Source organism: Nymphaea colorata, chromosome 6, assembly GCF_008831285.2.
Source record: "Nymphaea colorata isolate Beijing-Zhang1983 chromosome 6, ASM883128v2, whole genome shotgun sequence".
NCBI classification, from domain to species: Eukaryota; Viridiplantae; Streptophyta; class Magnoliopsida; order Nymphaeales; family Nymphaeaceae; genus Nymphaea; species Nymphaea colorata.
The window spans coordinates 18,505,972-18,520,101 of record NC_045143.1 but is presented as its reverse complement, the minus strand read 5'-3'; the positions used below and the strand labels follow the sequence as shown (position 1 = coordinate 18,520,101).

The 14,130-nt window shown below is 35.6% G+C and overlaps 1 protein-coding gene across 2 annotated transcripts; it reads right to left on the bottom strand.

The window, feature by feature from the left end:
* Positions 1-1,825: 1,825 nt before the first annotated feature.
* LOC116256926 (beta-glucosidase 12-like) lies at positions 1,826-13,608 on the bottom strand. Of its 2 annotated transcripts, none has more exons than XM_031633501.1 (13): positions 13,449-13,608; positions 13,292-13,361; positions 13,076-13,134; positions 12,446-12,521; positions 9,280-9,357; positions 8,919-9,006; positions 7,992-8,244; positions 6,455-6,570; positions 5,365-5,585; positions 4,235-4,266; positions 3,149-3,251; positions 2,934-3,042; positions 1,826-2,252 (listed from the first exon to the last, which is right to left on the bottom strand). In XM_031633501.1, exons 4-13 carry the CDS (start codon positions 12,504-12,506, stop codon positions 2,084-2,086), a joined length of 1,230 nt encoding a protein of 409 aa, XP_031489361.1. In that variant the 5' UTR covers positions 12,507-12,521; positions 13,076-13,134; positions 13,292-13,361; positions 13,449-13,608; the 3' UTR covers positions 1,826-2,083. The 2 variants fall into 2 exon arrangements, with proteins under 2 accessions (XP_031489361.1, XP_031489360.1); XM_031633500.1 differs by lacking the exon at positions 13,449-13,608 and having other exon boundaries at positions 1,826-2,101; positions 2,175-2,252; positions 13,292-13,353.
* Between the last annotated feature and the right edge of the window lie 522 nt (positions 13,609-14,130).

The window sequence follows — 14,130 nt, the reverse complement described above, 5'->3', positions numbered from 1 at the left end:
AACAATGCAATGATGGACCCAATGTTCTTTCTGAAGAGATCAAAACAGTGGTCCCACACTTAGACGGCTCTCATGGTGCCATGTAGATTTAACACTTGATCTTTTGTAGTTCCTCTGTCGAATTAGTTTTAAAAATTTGTCAGCTATGAAATAGAAAATATTAAAGACAAAAAATTTGAGCTTTGAAATTTTAGCATGTATTTTTTTTTAAGCAATAAGTCTATAGTTTTGAATTTGCATGGAGTCTAATGGCAACTTTTCTTTAATGCGAAAATTCCATTTCTCCTTTGATATAAGTGTATTAATTCTAGATTAAAATTCCGTGCTATAAAATAGTGCAAGAAATGGAATTTTTATTTCAATTATAGTTTGAGGTGGCAATTCTACCATGATAATAATAAGTTGACTATGATATCAAGTACCCACATATCACGATGAAGTGTTCATCTTAAGTGGAAAACGTCTTCCTCTTATTTGCTTTCACATGCATATACTCACATGTAGTGTCTAACACAATTTTTTAACAAAAAGAAGGAGAACAAAGTTGCAAAATCCTGCTTGTAACAACAAGAAGGAGAACAAAGCTGTAAACTTCAGCTCCTTCTAGATGGTAAGAGGATATAGTGGATTTTGTCCTTTTGCTCAATAAAAAAATGTATGTGATCCCACCAAAGGGGGTTTTTTTCGCATCATCAGAAACAACATGTAACTATTTCAGAAATCCACCACAATATTGGGGTAGATGCATGGTATACTTTGCCAAGTGTTTCATGAATCTACCCCAATTTTAGGGGAGATTCATAAAGCAACCGCACCTTGTTCCTAATGTCGGACAGCCATAAAGAGGCTCATTACCAGTCTTGAATTAATGGTGAACCCTCACTAATTGTGACATCATCATATGCATTTCTTAAAACTGGATTGTCTAGGAACAACTGCACTTTATGAATGTGTTTGCTTGATTGGTTCTATTGAATGTGCATAAAAATGGGTTTCATATTATTGTTGGTTTGGTTAACATTTCCAACAAGTATGTGGCCCATCTACATCATTTATGCTTTATTGCCAGGTTAAATAGTAAAGGAAAGGGTCCAGTTGACAAACGGAGTAACTTGCACATCGTTTGGATGAGTCAAGGGTAACTTTCTCCATTGTGCTTCTTCAATGGGGCTAAACAGACTTAATCATATTCTATTTCAACCCAATTCTTAAGGGCAACAATCAACTGGATCTTGTGGGTTATGAGAATGTGCAACCAATATAATTGGTACTTATGTCTGCTCCTACTTAGAAAAACTTTTCAATGCAATGGCATGATCGCCACATAAACCAAGCACGAGCGACGAAGCATATCCAGTCGTATTGGTGTGTAATAAAATAAAACTGCTCCGAAGGGCATTATACATACAAGCAGGTTTTTTTTTTTTTTGGGGGGGGGGGGGGTTTGTGTAGGGGGAGGAGGAGGGGAAGTGGCAAGGGCCATAGTCCACCCATAAATTTTTACATAATAAAATTTAATAGTTATATCTTGAAAATTTTGCATTTTCTCCCTATGAAATTTTGGAAAAACAAAATTTGACGTCATAAATCTTTTAACAATATAATTTGTCTCCTGTCAAACAAAATTTCACCCTCCACCCTTGGCTTTATGGGGTGGAGCATGGCATCGAGCTAAAGGTGCATCATCTCCATATAGGCCTCAAAGCAACCCCGAATTCTTGAAGGGGGAGAAGGGTTCACACTTTATACTTGGTATCACAAGAAAATGTCAACATAGTTTCATCTCAGAATCTACAGCATGAAATACTTCTATTATTTAGTGGATGATAGCACCACATATCTTGTTATGGCATTATTGCAGAAATAGGCAGAGAGTATCAGTACTATTGCTGCAGTTATACAACTAGACAATAGCTCGGCATGAACTCTCACCCTCAATACTAGAAGGTAGAATGCTTCAGATACCACCTGAGTCCATTCTCATAATCAATTGACAACAAACCTTATTATGATGTTGCTACAATAACAGCTAAAGGGAATGCACACTATTGCTGCAGTTGCACGAGCTAGTAGCTAATTATAGCTAGGCATGGAGGAACTTCTGCAACCAGTAGGCAGAATGCTTGAGATGCCTTCGCAATCCATTATTGTAGTCTATGAAGACAAGCCCAAACCTGATGGAGTAGCCATCTGCCCACTCAAAGTTGTCAAGGAGTGACCATGCAAAATGTCCCCTCACATCAACTCCTTCCCTGCCAAAAGCGAATTAGATTTAGCTGGTAACATTGACATGTATACATATCGAAAGGGTGCAGATACATGCAACTTCCATACACGAAAGAGTTTGGCCCTATCGGGCATCAAATGGAAGAACCTGTAGGCCTCAGCAAGCATAGCTAAGTAAGAACAAAAAGAGTTTGAGTACTTCAAGAATTGATACACATAGTGCTTTAAGAAAGCTGCATGTGGCAGCTAGAATTGCTATGTTGTCTCCTACATACCTCTGAATCCTACAAACTTTAGTTCTATAAATGGAATTCACTAATCCAACCTGTTTCTACTTTAGTTTTCTAATTCATTAACCCACCCATGTAAACTAAAATATCAGCTTGTTGGTTTAATTTTTCTTCTTTCTTGACTCACAATGGCTGCCTCTATACTTAACCAACTTACCTAACTTCACTTTTTTATTTACTTGATTGACACAATATTAAAAAAGATGTTTAGAAAGTGGTTCTTGATCAATCAAGATTTTCTTTATTAATTTATCTGATTGTCCAAAATTTTTCTTAGGAAAAGAAGGATGACATTGAATCAAAATATTTTATTAAAAGGAAGCATTGGAAATATTGATGAATAGGAGTGACCATGCAAAGATACTTCGTTAGGTTTTTTCTCGATTGTAAGCAGACAAGGGAAGTTGGCTTTCCTACCGTATAGCCTCATGTAGGTAGTAAAGATGCCCATAATAGTACTCGATTCTCCATGGGTCCTTCAGTGCTTCTGTTAATGAAAGTGTACTATTATTGAACTCTGAGTATCCTGCAACAATGCATTCAAAAATCTATAAATTAATAATTACAATGAGCTATATATATTACCATTTTCACATAACTAAAGCACTAGAAATTAGAGAAAAGAGATATACCATTTTCTGTAATGAATATTTTTGGATTATTATATTTCTCCTTGATGTACAGCAACAGATCCTTTAATCCCTTAGGGTACATATATAGCCAAGATGAGGCTGCCTGTTGATCAGCAATTTGATTTTCGTAAATAACTTGCAAAATAACCTTTAAAACATAGGACATACTTTAATTCCTTGGCTCATTCCATGTCAAAATCATAAAAATATGACAAATTGAATTAGCCACTAAGGAGGATTAGTGGGATGTTGTTTATGAAAGAATCAATCTGATGATACTCAATACTCAAGTGGTAGCAAAGTGAAGGTATACTATTTCCACTTTGGTAAAACACAAAACTCTAAAGGCATAGGGAATGGGTGCTTCAACTTTCATAAAGAAAATTTGTTCGCTGCCACTCATGACTTCCAAAAATTCTCAAGACTCAAGTGATTTGCACAAATAAAACCTTCAAGTAGCAAATTTAATGGGTTCTTATCAAGAAAACTAGTTGAATATAGAAAAGGAAATTTGGGACGTTATCACATGTCAACCAATTACTATGAGGGACTATTACTGTCACATGAACCTGTCCTAAAAATCAAGGCAAATTCATGAAACACTCTTACATACTGTTCTATAATCTACCTCAAGTTTTGTGCTAAGTTCATGGAACAGCAACAATTTGTTACTATTGCCAAAAGGGTCCCAAGAGTCAGTTCCCAAAGTTGTATGATCACTAGCTACATGATGTACATCTACCGACATTTGCTTGGCTATAGAAGATAAGGGCAAGTTTTCAGCATACTGTGTCTATCTATAAGTTGGCATATTCTGGTGTGTATGTATATATATATATATATATATATATATATATATATATATATATATATATATATATATATATATATATATATATATGTGTCCAAATTAAAACTGGCCTAGCATTGACCTTCTAAATGGACGTCGAGCCATTTGCTAAACAAAATCAAGCCAACATGGAATTGTGGACTTGAGAGCTAGCTTTTCAACTTTCTTGTTCCAATTAAGATTGATTGTAAAAATAAGGTATCGGATTGGGTTGAAATAAAAATGTTTGAACTCACCACACGACCAATAAGCTTGCCATTCCTTTCCCCTGCCATAGAAATTGATGCAAAGTTGGTGTATATGAGTAGAAGATATATACAAAATACTTCTAAATAAGATCTCAACTTTAAAATGAAAATGGCATCTAATTTCTGTGTGGTACTTCTTCAGGAGCAATTATGTAAAGCATAAAGTGGTTCATAACTCTATCATTCACATGGATGGAAGGACATATCAACTAGTGAAAAGAACTCACATGTATATACATTTGTAATATATCAACGATAATAAACTATCATATGGGCTGACAACCACGTGGTGGCACAATAAGGCATCCTTGGGTCCAACAATTCCATCTAATTGAGTGTTTTTGTATGTGAATAGCAGTTTTCTCTGACCAATAAATAGAGCTGGGTTATAGTTGAATGTCACTAGAAAACCGAATTTGAATAAATTAGGGTTATGTACACTATCATTGTGTTTTGAGAGGGGGGTCATGCAAAACTAAGTAATAGATACAAATATGGATCCTGGATGCATTTCATATTGTTTTACCTAGGACCCAAGTTCATTTCATTTTAATTTAAAAACAAGCAGGCCCGTGCTGACAGCTGCCTACATGGGCCCACCCATAGCTCTGCCACTAGTACCACAACAATTTTAGGAAAGATGATTAAGAGTTTTTAAGGTGCCACATACAAGTTGTCAGTTCAAAGTAAAATTATAATTTTCATTTTACCATATTAAAAAAGGTGATTTTACACATAGCACATTGTAAATGATCATCCGTCAAATTTATTAGACCTACATGCTCAAGTATTCATTTCGAATTTAATAGAACGACATGCTCAAGTATTCAATTACCAGTAGATTTAGAATAGAACCTACATTGCCTGCAACTAAGCCACAAAGGTACTATAAAAAAACGTCCATCTAGGTCGGCTATGGTAATTTATTTCTACAAAACACATTACCTATCACCGTTGCATTAGCATGTAGGTCGGCTATGGACATTTGCTGATAATTATCTCTAATATTGGACATTTGTAGCTACCAAATGATGAGTGGTGGTGTCAAAGGACCTGAAAACTACTCCTGCTTCATGTACGACTTCCTCAAGGAAAGGGATACTTGAGAAATTTAATACCCGAAGTGTTAGCCTTGGAATCTGTGACGTAGCTGGGAGCAATGATTTTGTAGCCTGCAGGATAATTTGATGCGTAGTAGGTAGTGTAATAGTTCAGTCCAAGAAAATCGAAGGACCCTTTTACAAGTTGTGCTTCCCCCTTTGTGAATCTTAGGATGCGGCCCCCCACAAGTGACCTCATGCTCAATGGATAATCACCCTTGGTCAATGGATCCATGAACCTGCATACATATGTAATTGCAATAATTGTATTATCATTAATGTACGAGAGGCGTTTTCGTTTTTCCTCAACGGTATTGATTTTTTCTGTAAGGCTGTGTTTGTTTCACCATGGATCTTAGACCCACACGAATTGAGATCACTGACATCTCAAATCTGCAGATTTAAGGAAAGACACTCCCCCCATCCTACCTTAAATTCATGGTTTTTCAAATGTAAACTGGATTTAAGATCCACATGATTAGTGAGAAGATCCACTATAACAATGCAGCCTCCTATCAAACGCTTTTTTTTTTTTTTTTAACTTCACGGCTCTATCCTTATTATAAAAGAGGTTTTTTCTTTTTGTTTTAGTTTAAGAGTATTTTGATTTTTGTCTAATTCGGATGGAACATCCAACTGAACCATTCCAATAAAAAAAATCAAACATGGAAAAAAATTAGCATTTGATTAAGAAATTGGATCAGATTCATATTTAAAAAAATAACATTCGATCACAATCAAATCAGATATGTATATATGTGTGTGTGTGTTTTTGGATTCAGATCAGATTTTTTTTTTTTAAATAAGTATCCTATATTCAATGCTCTTACGGTTTGAAAATCAGTCGGATTCGGATTTGTTTACGACTCTAAAAATCGGATTAGGTTGGTTTCAAATTGAGAAATCAGATTTGAATATATTTTTCTTTATTGGTATTTGAATTCGAATAACAACATATGAATATCTGAAAATGCAGATAAAGTTGAGAATATATCGGGTTCAAATTCGATCCATTGGCATCCCAAGACTGAATCTTGAATCTATTTGGCTTCTCTGCATTTGCACTGGAAAAAGAGAGAAGAAGAAAGAGAATTGTATAGTTAATTACCACCCGAACATGAAATCAAGTGCCCGTTGTGCTGCCTTGTGGTTGGATGCAGAGGTTGTGTATGGAATGAACCAGTTGGTCACCAATGTGATGCCTATGTCTCCCTTCTGTTCTCCCTGCTCGCGACCATGGACATACATCAAACAAACAAAGTACTTATTTTCTCTTCTATCGATTAACCTCATTCTATTGTCATCATGATATATGATATGTAGCTTATAAACCTTCACTTTGCATCTGAAGGTCGTGAACTTCACAATGAAGACAAAGTGTCGACCTTCTGGAAATATCACATATTTGACAATGACATGCTTATTCCATGCGTCCACGTTAATGAGAGCTCTACATATGTGCCGGAACTTGCCAAGTTAATTTGTTCACATTAAGACAAAGAAAATTACGTACACATAGATAGAAGTACTGTTTTGGTTCTGAAAAATAGCCCTACCGTTTCTATAAAATGGACATACTAAAAGCCCCTCCGATCAGAAAACCAACAGGTGACATTTTGATTTTTCCTCATTTTCTCTTTCAAGGGGACAACGTGATGCTCAGGATGATCGTGCCAACATATTTTTTTTCTTAGGAGCACTTCATGTATTTTTCAATTTTTACAAGGGATAAATTAGAATTCACTGGTTAAATTTTAATTTTCAAAATCTCACAGAAGGGCGGAGGATCAATAGGGATGTCCAACCGAATCAGATATATGATTTACCTTATAAGATATCTTTTTATTCTTATTTGAATTCAAATTCAAATTTGGGTGAAGAACCAGTACCATAACTGAATCAGAAATCATAATGTAAATCTGATCTGAATCCAATTTATAGATTGACATATGAATCTGAGTTAGATTTTTAAATTGAATCTAAACAATATTACAAGAATTGAATATAGGATATTTATTTAAAATTATATCTGATCTGAATCCCAATCTAAATCCTGTCAATATTTACTTAAATTTGAACCCAAATCTGAATCCGACTACTTGCTATTTTTTTATATCTGTATGTGATCCGAAGTCTTAAACGGATGTCAAAACTTTTTTTCCATATCATATTTTGTTTATGTGGTTCGATCAGATTTAAATCAGATTTATTGACATCCTCGACCGCAGCCAGCCCCCTAGTGCAGCCTATGATGTGATGGCTTGTGAGTGGACGAACACATGAATACTGTATTCGACCAATACCAATAGTCACCATGCTCTACACTTACATAGGACTCTTTAATTCCTAATTGACCACATGAAGCTCTCTCATTATCTTAATTTTAGAATGTTCATTCTTCATCTCTTTAATGGAAAAGAATCCCCAGTAGTCCGTTTCGATCCTTATGGACTACGCCACATGGATCCCTCATTAGTTTTATTATAATACGTACAAATGCATTGTTCTAGAAACAAGTTATATTTTTCCATTTCATATTGGAAAACCTTAGAAAAATAAATTGCATATGCATTTAATCTTTAATTGCAGAAATATATATATATATATAAAAGGAAGTTCAGGCGAATGACAGTGAAATTAATTACCTGGTATTTGTCCTTGTACAACTTGACTGCACTAGCATGGGAAAGCAGAAAGTTATGGGCAACAACGTAGGGCTCCGTCCCTGAATTTCCGGCAGTGCAGTTCCCCAAAACCTTGGTGCACCGGCTCGGTGCGAAAATGCCCAGCGCGTATCCGGTGTAAGCGTATGAGTAAGGCTCGTTGAGTGTAATCCAGTGTTTCACTCTATCTCCAAATTCTTTGAAGCATACTTCCGCAAAATTTGTGAAATCTTCGCTGCAAATGATCACAATATAATTCTGTTACATCCAATTTATTTTCACAAAATCCTTAGGCTGCGGCCATATATGCCAAGTTTATTTTGTGTGAATAGGAACAGTGTCCCCATCCCTAGAATAAGAGTCTAAGCCACCGTCCCCTGTGGTGAAGTCAGGATTTGATTTTGGTTGAGAGGCACTTTAATTACACATTCAAGTTTGGTGTGGGCACTATCACTTTTAAATCATCCTGAACTAAATTTGAGCCGTGCCAATGAAATTTTTGATGGGCAGTGGTCCGCTTATACACCAGTCCATAAGTAGCTCCACTACTGCTCCCACTCCCTTTGCTTTCCTGTTAACCTAAGGTCCACGGCAATATTGATGGCTGGTGTGGGGCTCCCAATATTGCTCATTAGCTAATACATTAGTTTTATCCTGGTGTATTAATGCCTATGCTGCTCAAACCAAATTGCGATCCTATACCAACCACTGGACTAAGCCGGTAAGCCTACACTAAGTTTGTTTAACTGAAAAAAGCACATAAAAGATTCACTCCTTACAACCACCAGGTTAGCACACAAGCCCTAGCCATAGCTGGCTAGGTTAATGATTTATGTATGCGTTCAGGTGGGTGTCCGCAAATTGGGTTCAGTCGAGGCTACCATCTCCACATCAGAATAACACACTTACATGATTTGTTTGCTCCGAAATCCGCCGTACTCGCTTTCTAGGGTTTGTGGAAGATCCCAGTGGAAAAGAGTGACGAATGGCTTCAAACCTGTTCGTAACAAAGAATATGCTTTCGTACACACATGTATATTTACATCCAAACGTAGCCGAAACCAAGGTTGTATACATCTATGTGATGAGAAAACAGTTCATGAAATGTTTGATTTTCCAATTTTTTTTTACTAGTGTAATGGAATCAAATTTGAATGATATTGTCGTTACAACTTAATACTAGTATTAGAATTTGTAGAAATTAAACCAAACTTGGTTTCTGTTTTATTAAATAGTTGTTAGTCAAAGGTAGAGAGAGAGAGAGAGAGACCTTTGGACAGAAGTTCGTTGATGAGATTGTTGTAATAAGCGATTCCCACTTTGTTGATTCCTCCACTTACTTTGCCAGCTTTGTAAAACAACGAAATCAAATAAGCAACCACATTGCAAGATTGAATGAGATAGATAATAGTAATGCCAAACAACTAGCATGCCCTTTAACTGTGTTTAACTTCATAAATTTCTTATTTATATCTCCATACCTCACAGGCAGTTACGCATTTACATATGGGTTGCCCCTTAAAAGTTACCCTTCTAAATCTTAGTACTTTTCGGCCTGAATTTACAATTCAAAAATTCACAAGGAGAACTAGGGCTGATAATGCGACAACAGTAGTAGCGGAGTTTCAATTTCAATAATATCCTTGTAGACTCAGTGAGTCCATTTGCCAATAGTAACACACTGTTACTGTGTCATGAATCTGCCTACAAAAAATGAGATAAGTTCATGAAACACAATAACATTATGTTATGAATTTATCCTGTTTTTTAGAACAGGTTCATAAAATAATAACAATATATTACTGTTGCCAAACTGCCCCAGTAAATCTCAAAGTTGTTCTGAAAATTAGCTGCTATTTCAATCTCAAAGTTGTTTCAAAACACCATATAAGAGACTAAACGTTTACTTTATGAGGCAAAATTTGTTGTGATCTTGAATGCGCGATGGCTCAAGAGGAGAGAATTGAGAAGATGAAGTTCCATATTCCCGACGCAGCCGTGTTGCGAGATGTGGCTCCCTACTTTTATTAAATCAAGACCAAGTATATATATATATATATATATATACTGTCATGTGCCGGGTAGTTAAAATTTAAAAATTTAATGATAAAAAAATCATAAATCATCACAAAAATCACTATAAACCATTGTCATATAGTGACCGTTTTTTTACCAAAATTTTAACAAGCTGACAATATATGATACACCACAGCATTGAACTCCCCTGTGGATACATATATACATATATATTGGGCTCATTGACCATCCAAAAATCTGACCAGCACCATTTAGCTTGATTTTTTGGGTGCTTTAAGAATTCCAACCAATAACATGAAAGGCCTAAATATATATGAGTTTTAAAAAATACCAAAATCAGTAGGTTCAATAAAAAAAAATAATTTCTCACTGGTGTGGCCCTAATTAAATTCCATATTCACATTCAACATACGAAACTTGTTTTTGCTCTATATAATTTTCTGGTCATTCTCATGCCTACGTCTGAATGGTTAAAAATTGTTTAGAAACGTAGGCCAGGGGATGGTCCAAAGTCCACAGGTTAGCTACCTACAAGGATATGTATAATAAAATAAAATCATTTTTAAACTCTTTATTAATTAGGAGCATTTATGATAGTTCATAGTGTAGCTATAGTTTATGGTATATTTGACAACTTGCTTTCAGCATTGAGTTCTAATTTTTTAGTCTGCCAGCCTCCTTTCACGTGGGTGCCTTGATACAACCATCGCTGCACATGCTGTCGAAGGCCGGAGGATAACTCCAGCCAACTTCATATATATATATATATATATATATATATATATATATATATATATATATATATATATATATATATATATATATATATATATATAGTGTGTGTGTGTGTGTGTGTGAAGGAGGACTTTTTGTCAACCGGTTGTTGCAGACCTCAACATCAGCTCTTTAATTTGTGATAATTAATTCGGCCTGGAGTTGATAAAAGGTTTATTGACAAAATAGATGAGGCAGAAGATGTGAGGAAAATTTTGGCCAAACATGATAAGTGCCATGCTTTCTGGTAAATGACAACAAAACCGGGGCGATGTACGATTTGACATTGATGAAAAGGAAGCCTGACAATTTACCATTATCGCCTAACCCACTTCTAGGGGTGTGGGGTGCTAAACGAGGACTTCACTCGAATTCGCACGGTTAAATTTGACTCAAAGCTGATTTGTCAGCTGTACTCCAGAGATTTTTTGTATCTTGAAAGGACAGAAAAGGGCTTGAGAATTCGAAATTCTTCTTATTTACTTTTAGCCGAGGCACATAATCAAACTGCCCCTCAGGGGTGTTAATAAATTTTTTTTTTCTGATATCTTGCCGAACTGTTTTATATAGATGAAAAATAATTGAAGAAATTGAATTGGATTGGATTCAGATTTATCAGGTGATCGGTTCCAGGCTCAGATTTAAATAAACGTCTGATGAAATTTGGATCTGCATTGAACTTAGTTCTAAATAAATATCCTATATCTGATATCTATACATTTGGAAAGTCAGCTCTTGACATCTCGCAATTGGGTCGGGTTCAAATTCAAGATTCCAATGGAATTGAGAATTCAGACTCAGATTCGAATCTCTTTCGTGCTTATTCGAAAATGAATTGAATAAATCTAAATATATGAACATCCATTGAGCACCCCATTCAACTTGGACTGCATCATGGTCATATTATTTCAAACTGTTATGATTAGTAGTTTAATTCAACCTTAAGTGACCTTAATAACACAATAAAGAATAATATTTCATTTAATAAATATTTAATTATTGCTTAATTAAGGCATTTAAGCAATTAATTGTGCCATTAATACTTATACCTAATTCTTATCAATTTACTATTTTTTATACATATGTTGGTGCATAATAAGGGTACAATGCATGTGTTCATGTAAAGGTTGCGTGTCCATCATGAATATCCTTTTAAAGCAAATGAGGATCCTAGATATCGATAATGGCCTCCATCAGCTTTTTCAACATTTTAATAGTAGATCTTCTCCAAGTTTTTGGACCAACAATCACTCCAGCCCTTCCTTGGATCAAGTAAAAAATCTGGATCTTATGCTGCTATAAGCTTTGTTCTCAAGGTCCAGCCAGGGTAAAGTATCATCAAGCTTGAGTACTTGAAGATCAAGCTAGTTCAGTTAGGTTTAATGCACGTACTTTAGCAAGTAGATCGAGCTGATCAAGCTTGACACAGTCTACTGAGTCGAGCACGAGCTGCAATAATTTAAGAAGAAAAAAGGTGGGTAGGGAAATCGAAAAAAAATGGAAGGCTCATTTTCCTTCGCTGTATGGTTTATAAATTAAAAGGTCATAGCCCAAAACTTCAAGCGCTGCGAGCGATCTTCTTGAGACCTTAACAAAGAATTAATTATTAGAGATAGCGTACGTACTAGGCAGAATTCTGCTCCAGGATATTGAAAAGCGGTAGGCGTCCAATCCCAAGTCTTTCATGAGCCTCACGTCCTCCTGAAACCCACCAGAAGCACTTACAATACAAATGTGATTGAAGAATTCCTTTAAACATCACCCAACTTCTGCTTTTTCATTCACCAACTAGAAAAAAAAAATGGTGATTGCTCAAAAAAATTCAACACTTAATCCTAGCTTTAATTGTGGCATATACAAGTTGAGCAGGTTATTCCAGCATCGTTAGAATGTCGAGAAGAGTTCTTCTTAATTTTCTTAATTAAGCAGTTGATAAGTTAATTTTTTGTTTTTTAAATCCAATGCCACAGAAAAATTGTTTTATTCCAATCATCATATTTTTCACATTTTGTTTTTATTTTTTTAACCTTCTTAAAAATTGTGAAAATTTTCTTGAGAAAACAACGTTGCCATAGTCGCTATTTTATCCCAAAAACGATATTTACGATAATGCATAGAAGCTAACAACACTACCCATGGTTGCATTTGGTTTTTCATTGCAGTTGATCATGTGGGTGTGGTACACCAGACGTTGATGATTAGGAAACCAACGCTAAAATGAAGTTCAGTATCCACTTCTTGTATTCACTACCAACCTTGTAACGATGATACTGATCTACAGCTACATCACCATTCGCACCTCCTTTGATTTTGTCTGCGGCAAGCACACGAGTTAGCTTTCTTACGATCACAGAAATAATCTGATTATAAGTTCAACGACAGGGAAAAGGAATTCACAAAATGGAAGAAGCACGCGGCAGCTTATTCAGAGATGCTTTGCAGATCAATGCATGTGGGAATACTGCTCTTACCTGGATGCTGATGAGTAAAGGTATCCCAAATGCTAGGTCCTCTCCCCCCTTCTTTTGCAGCGCCTTCATACTGCAGAACCAACCATAGATTTTCTCTCGTTTAGAAGCAGAAGAGATGTGCTTATAATTTCAACGAGAACAAGGTTCCAAAATTAACCTGGTAGGATGAAGATGCTGTGCCAAAAACGAAGCCATGGGGGAAGCTCTTCCGACCAAGTGAAGAAACGACTGCAGCGTCGTCAGTTAGAACAGGATCGGCGCGTAGCAATGAAGAGAAGGAGCAGAAGAAGAATAAGAAGAAGAGAAAGAAGTGGGTAGCCATTTTTAGGAACGTATTGTAGAAAAATCTTGTTTCGTATTAATTTATAGCCTTCTCCGGTATATGGTAGCAGTAGATGGTTACGCCACAGTTACGTCACGCCTAATTAAAAACCTTATGTTATATATATATATATATATATATATATATATATGGACCATCACATGCATGCCTACCTGTTCAAACACGTTTCTTTCGAGATCTTTGTCCTTTTAAATGTTTTTTTTTTTTACTTTAAATAGAGGTATTTTGATCATGAACATTAAAATATTTTTGAAGAATGTGCACATAACCTGTTTCCGGCCTTCTCTTATTTTTTATTTTTCGTTTTAGAACGCTACTTCCTCTTACTTAAGGTTTCAGAAATTTTCATCTAAACACGCAACTCCCAATTCTCAAGTACGCAATATATATATATATACACGTTTTTTCCACATGTGAGTTTTTTTTTTTTTTTTTGGAAACAATACGGTCCAATACCCATTCGTAATCAAATCACGCGCCCAAATAAATACGCTTG

Coding starts and splice junctions, on each gene's coding strand:
- LOC116256926 (XM_031633501.1), bottom strand. CDS start 12,506: ATGAAAGACTTGGGATTGGACGCCTACCGCTTTTCAATATCCTGGAGC. Junction 4,267..5,364: donor TTCCAAGGCTAACACTTCGG/GTATTAAATTTC, acceptor TTTCTATGGCAG/GGGAAAGGAATGGCAAGCTT. Junction 3,252..4,234: donor GCAAGCTTATTGGTCGTGTG/GTGAGTTCAAAC, acceptor GCTGATCAACAG/GCAGCCTCATCTTGGCTATA.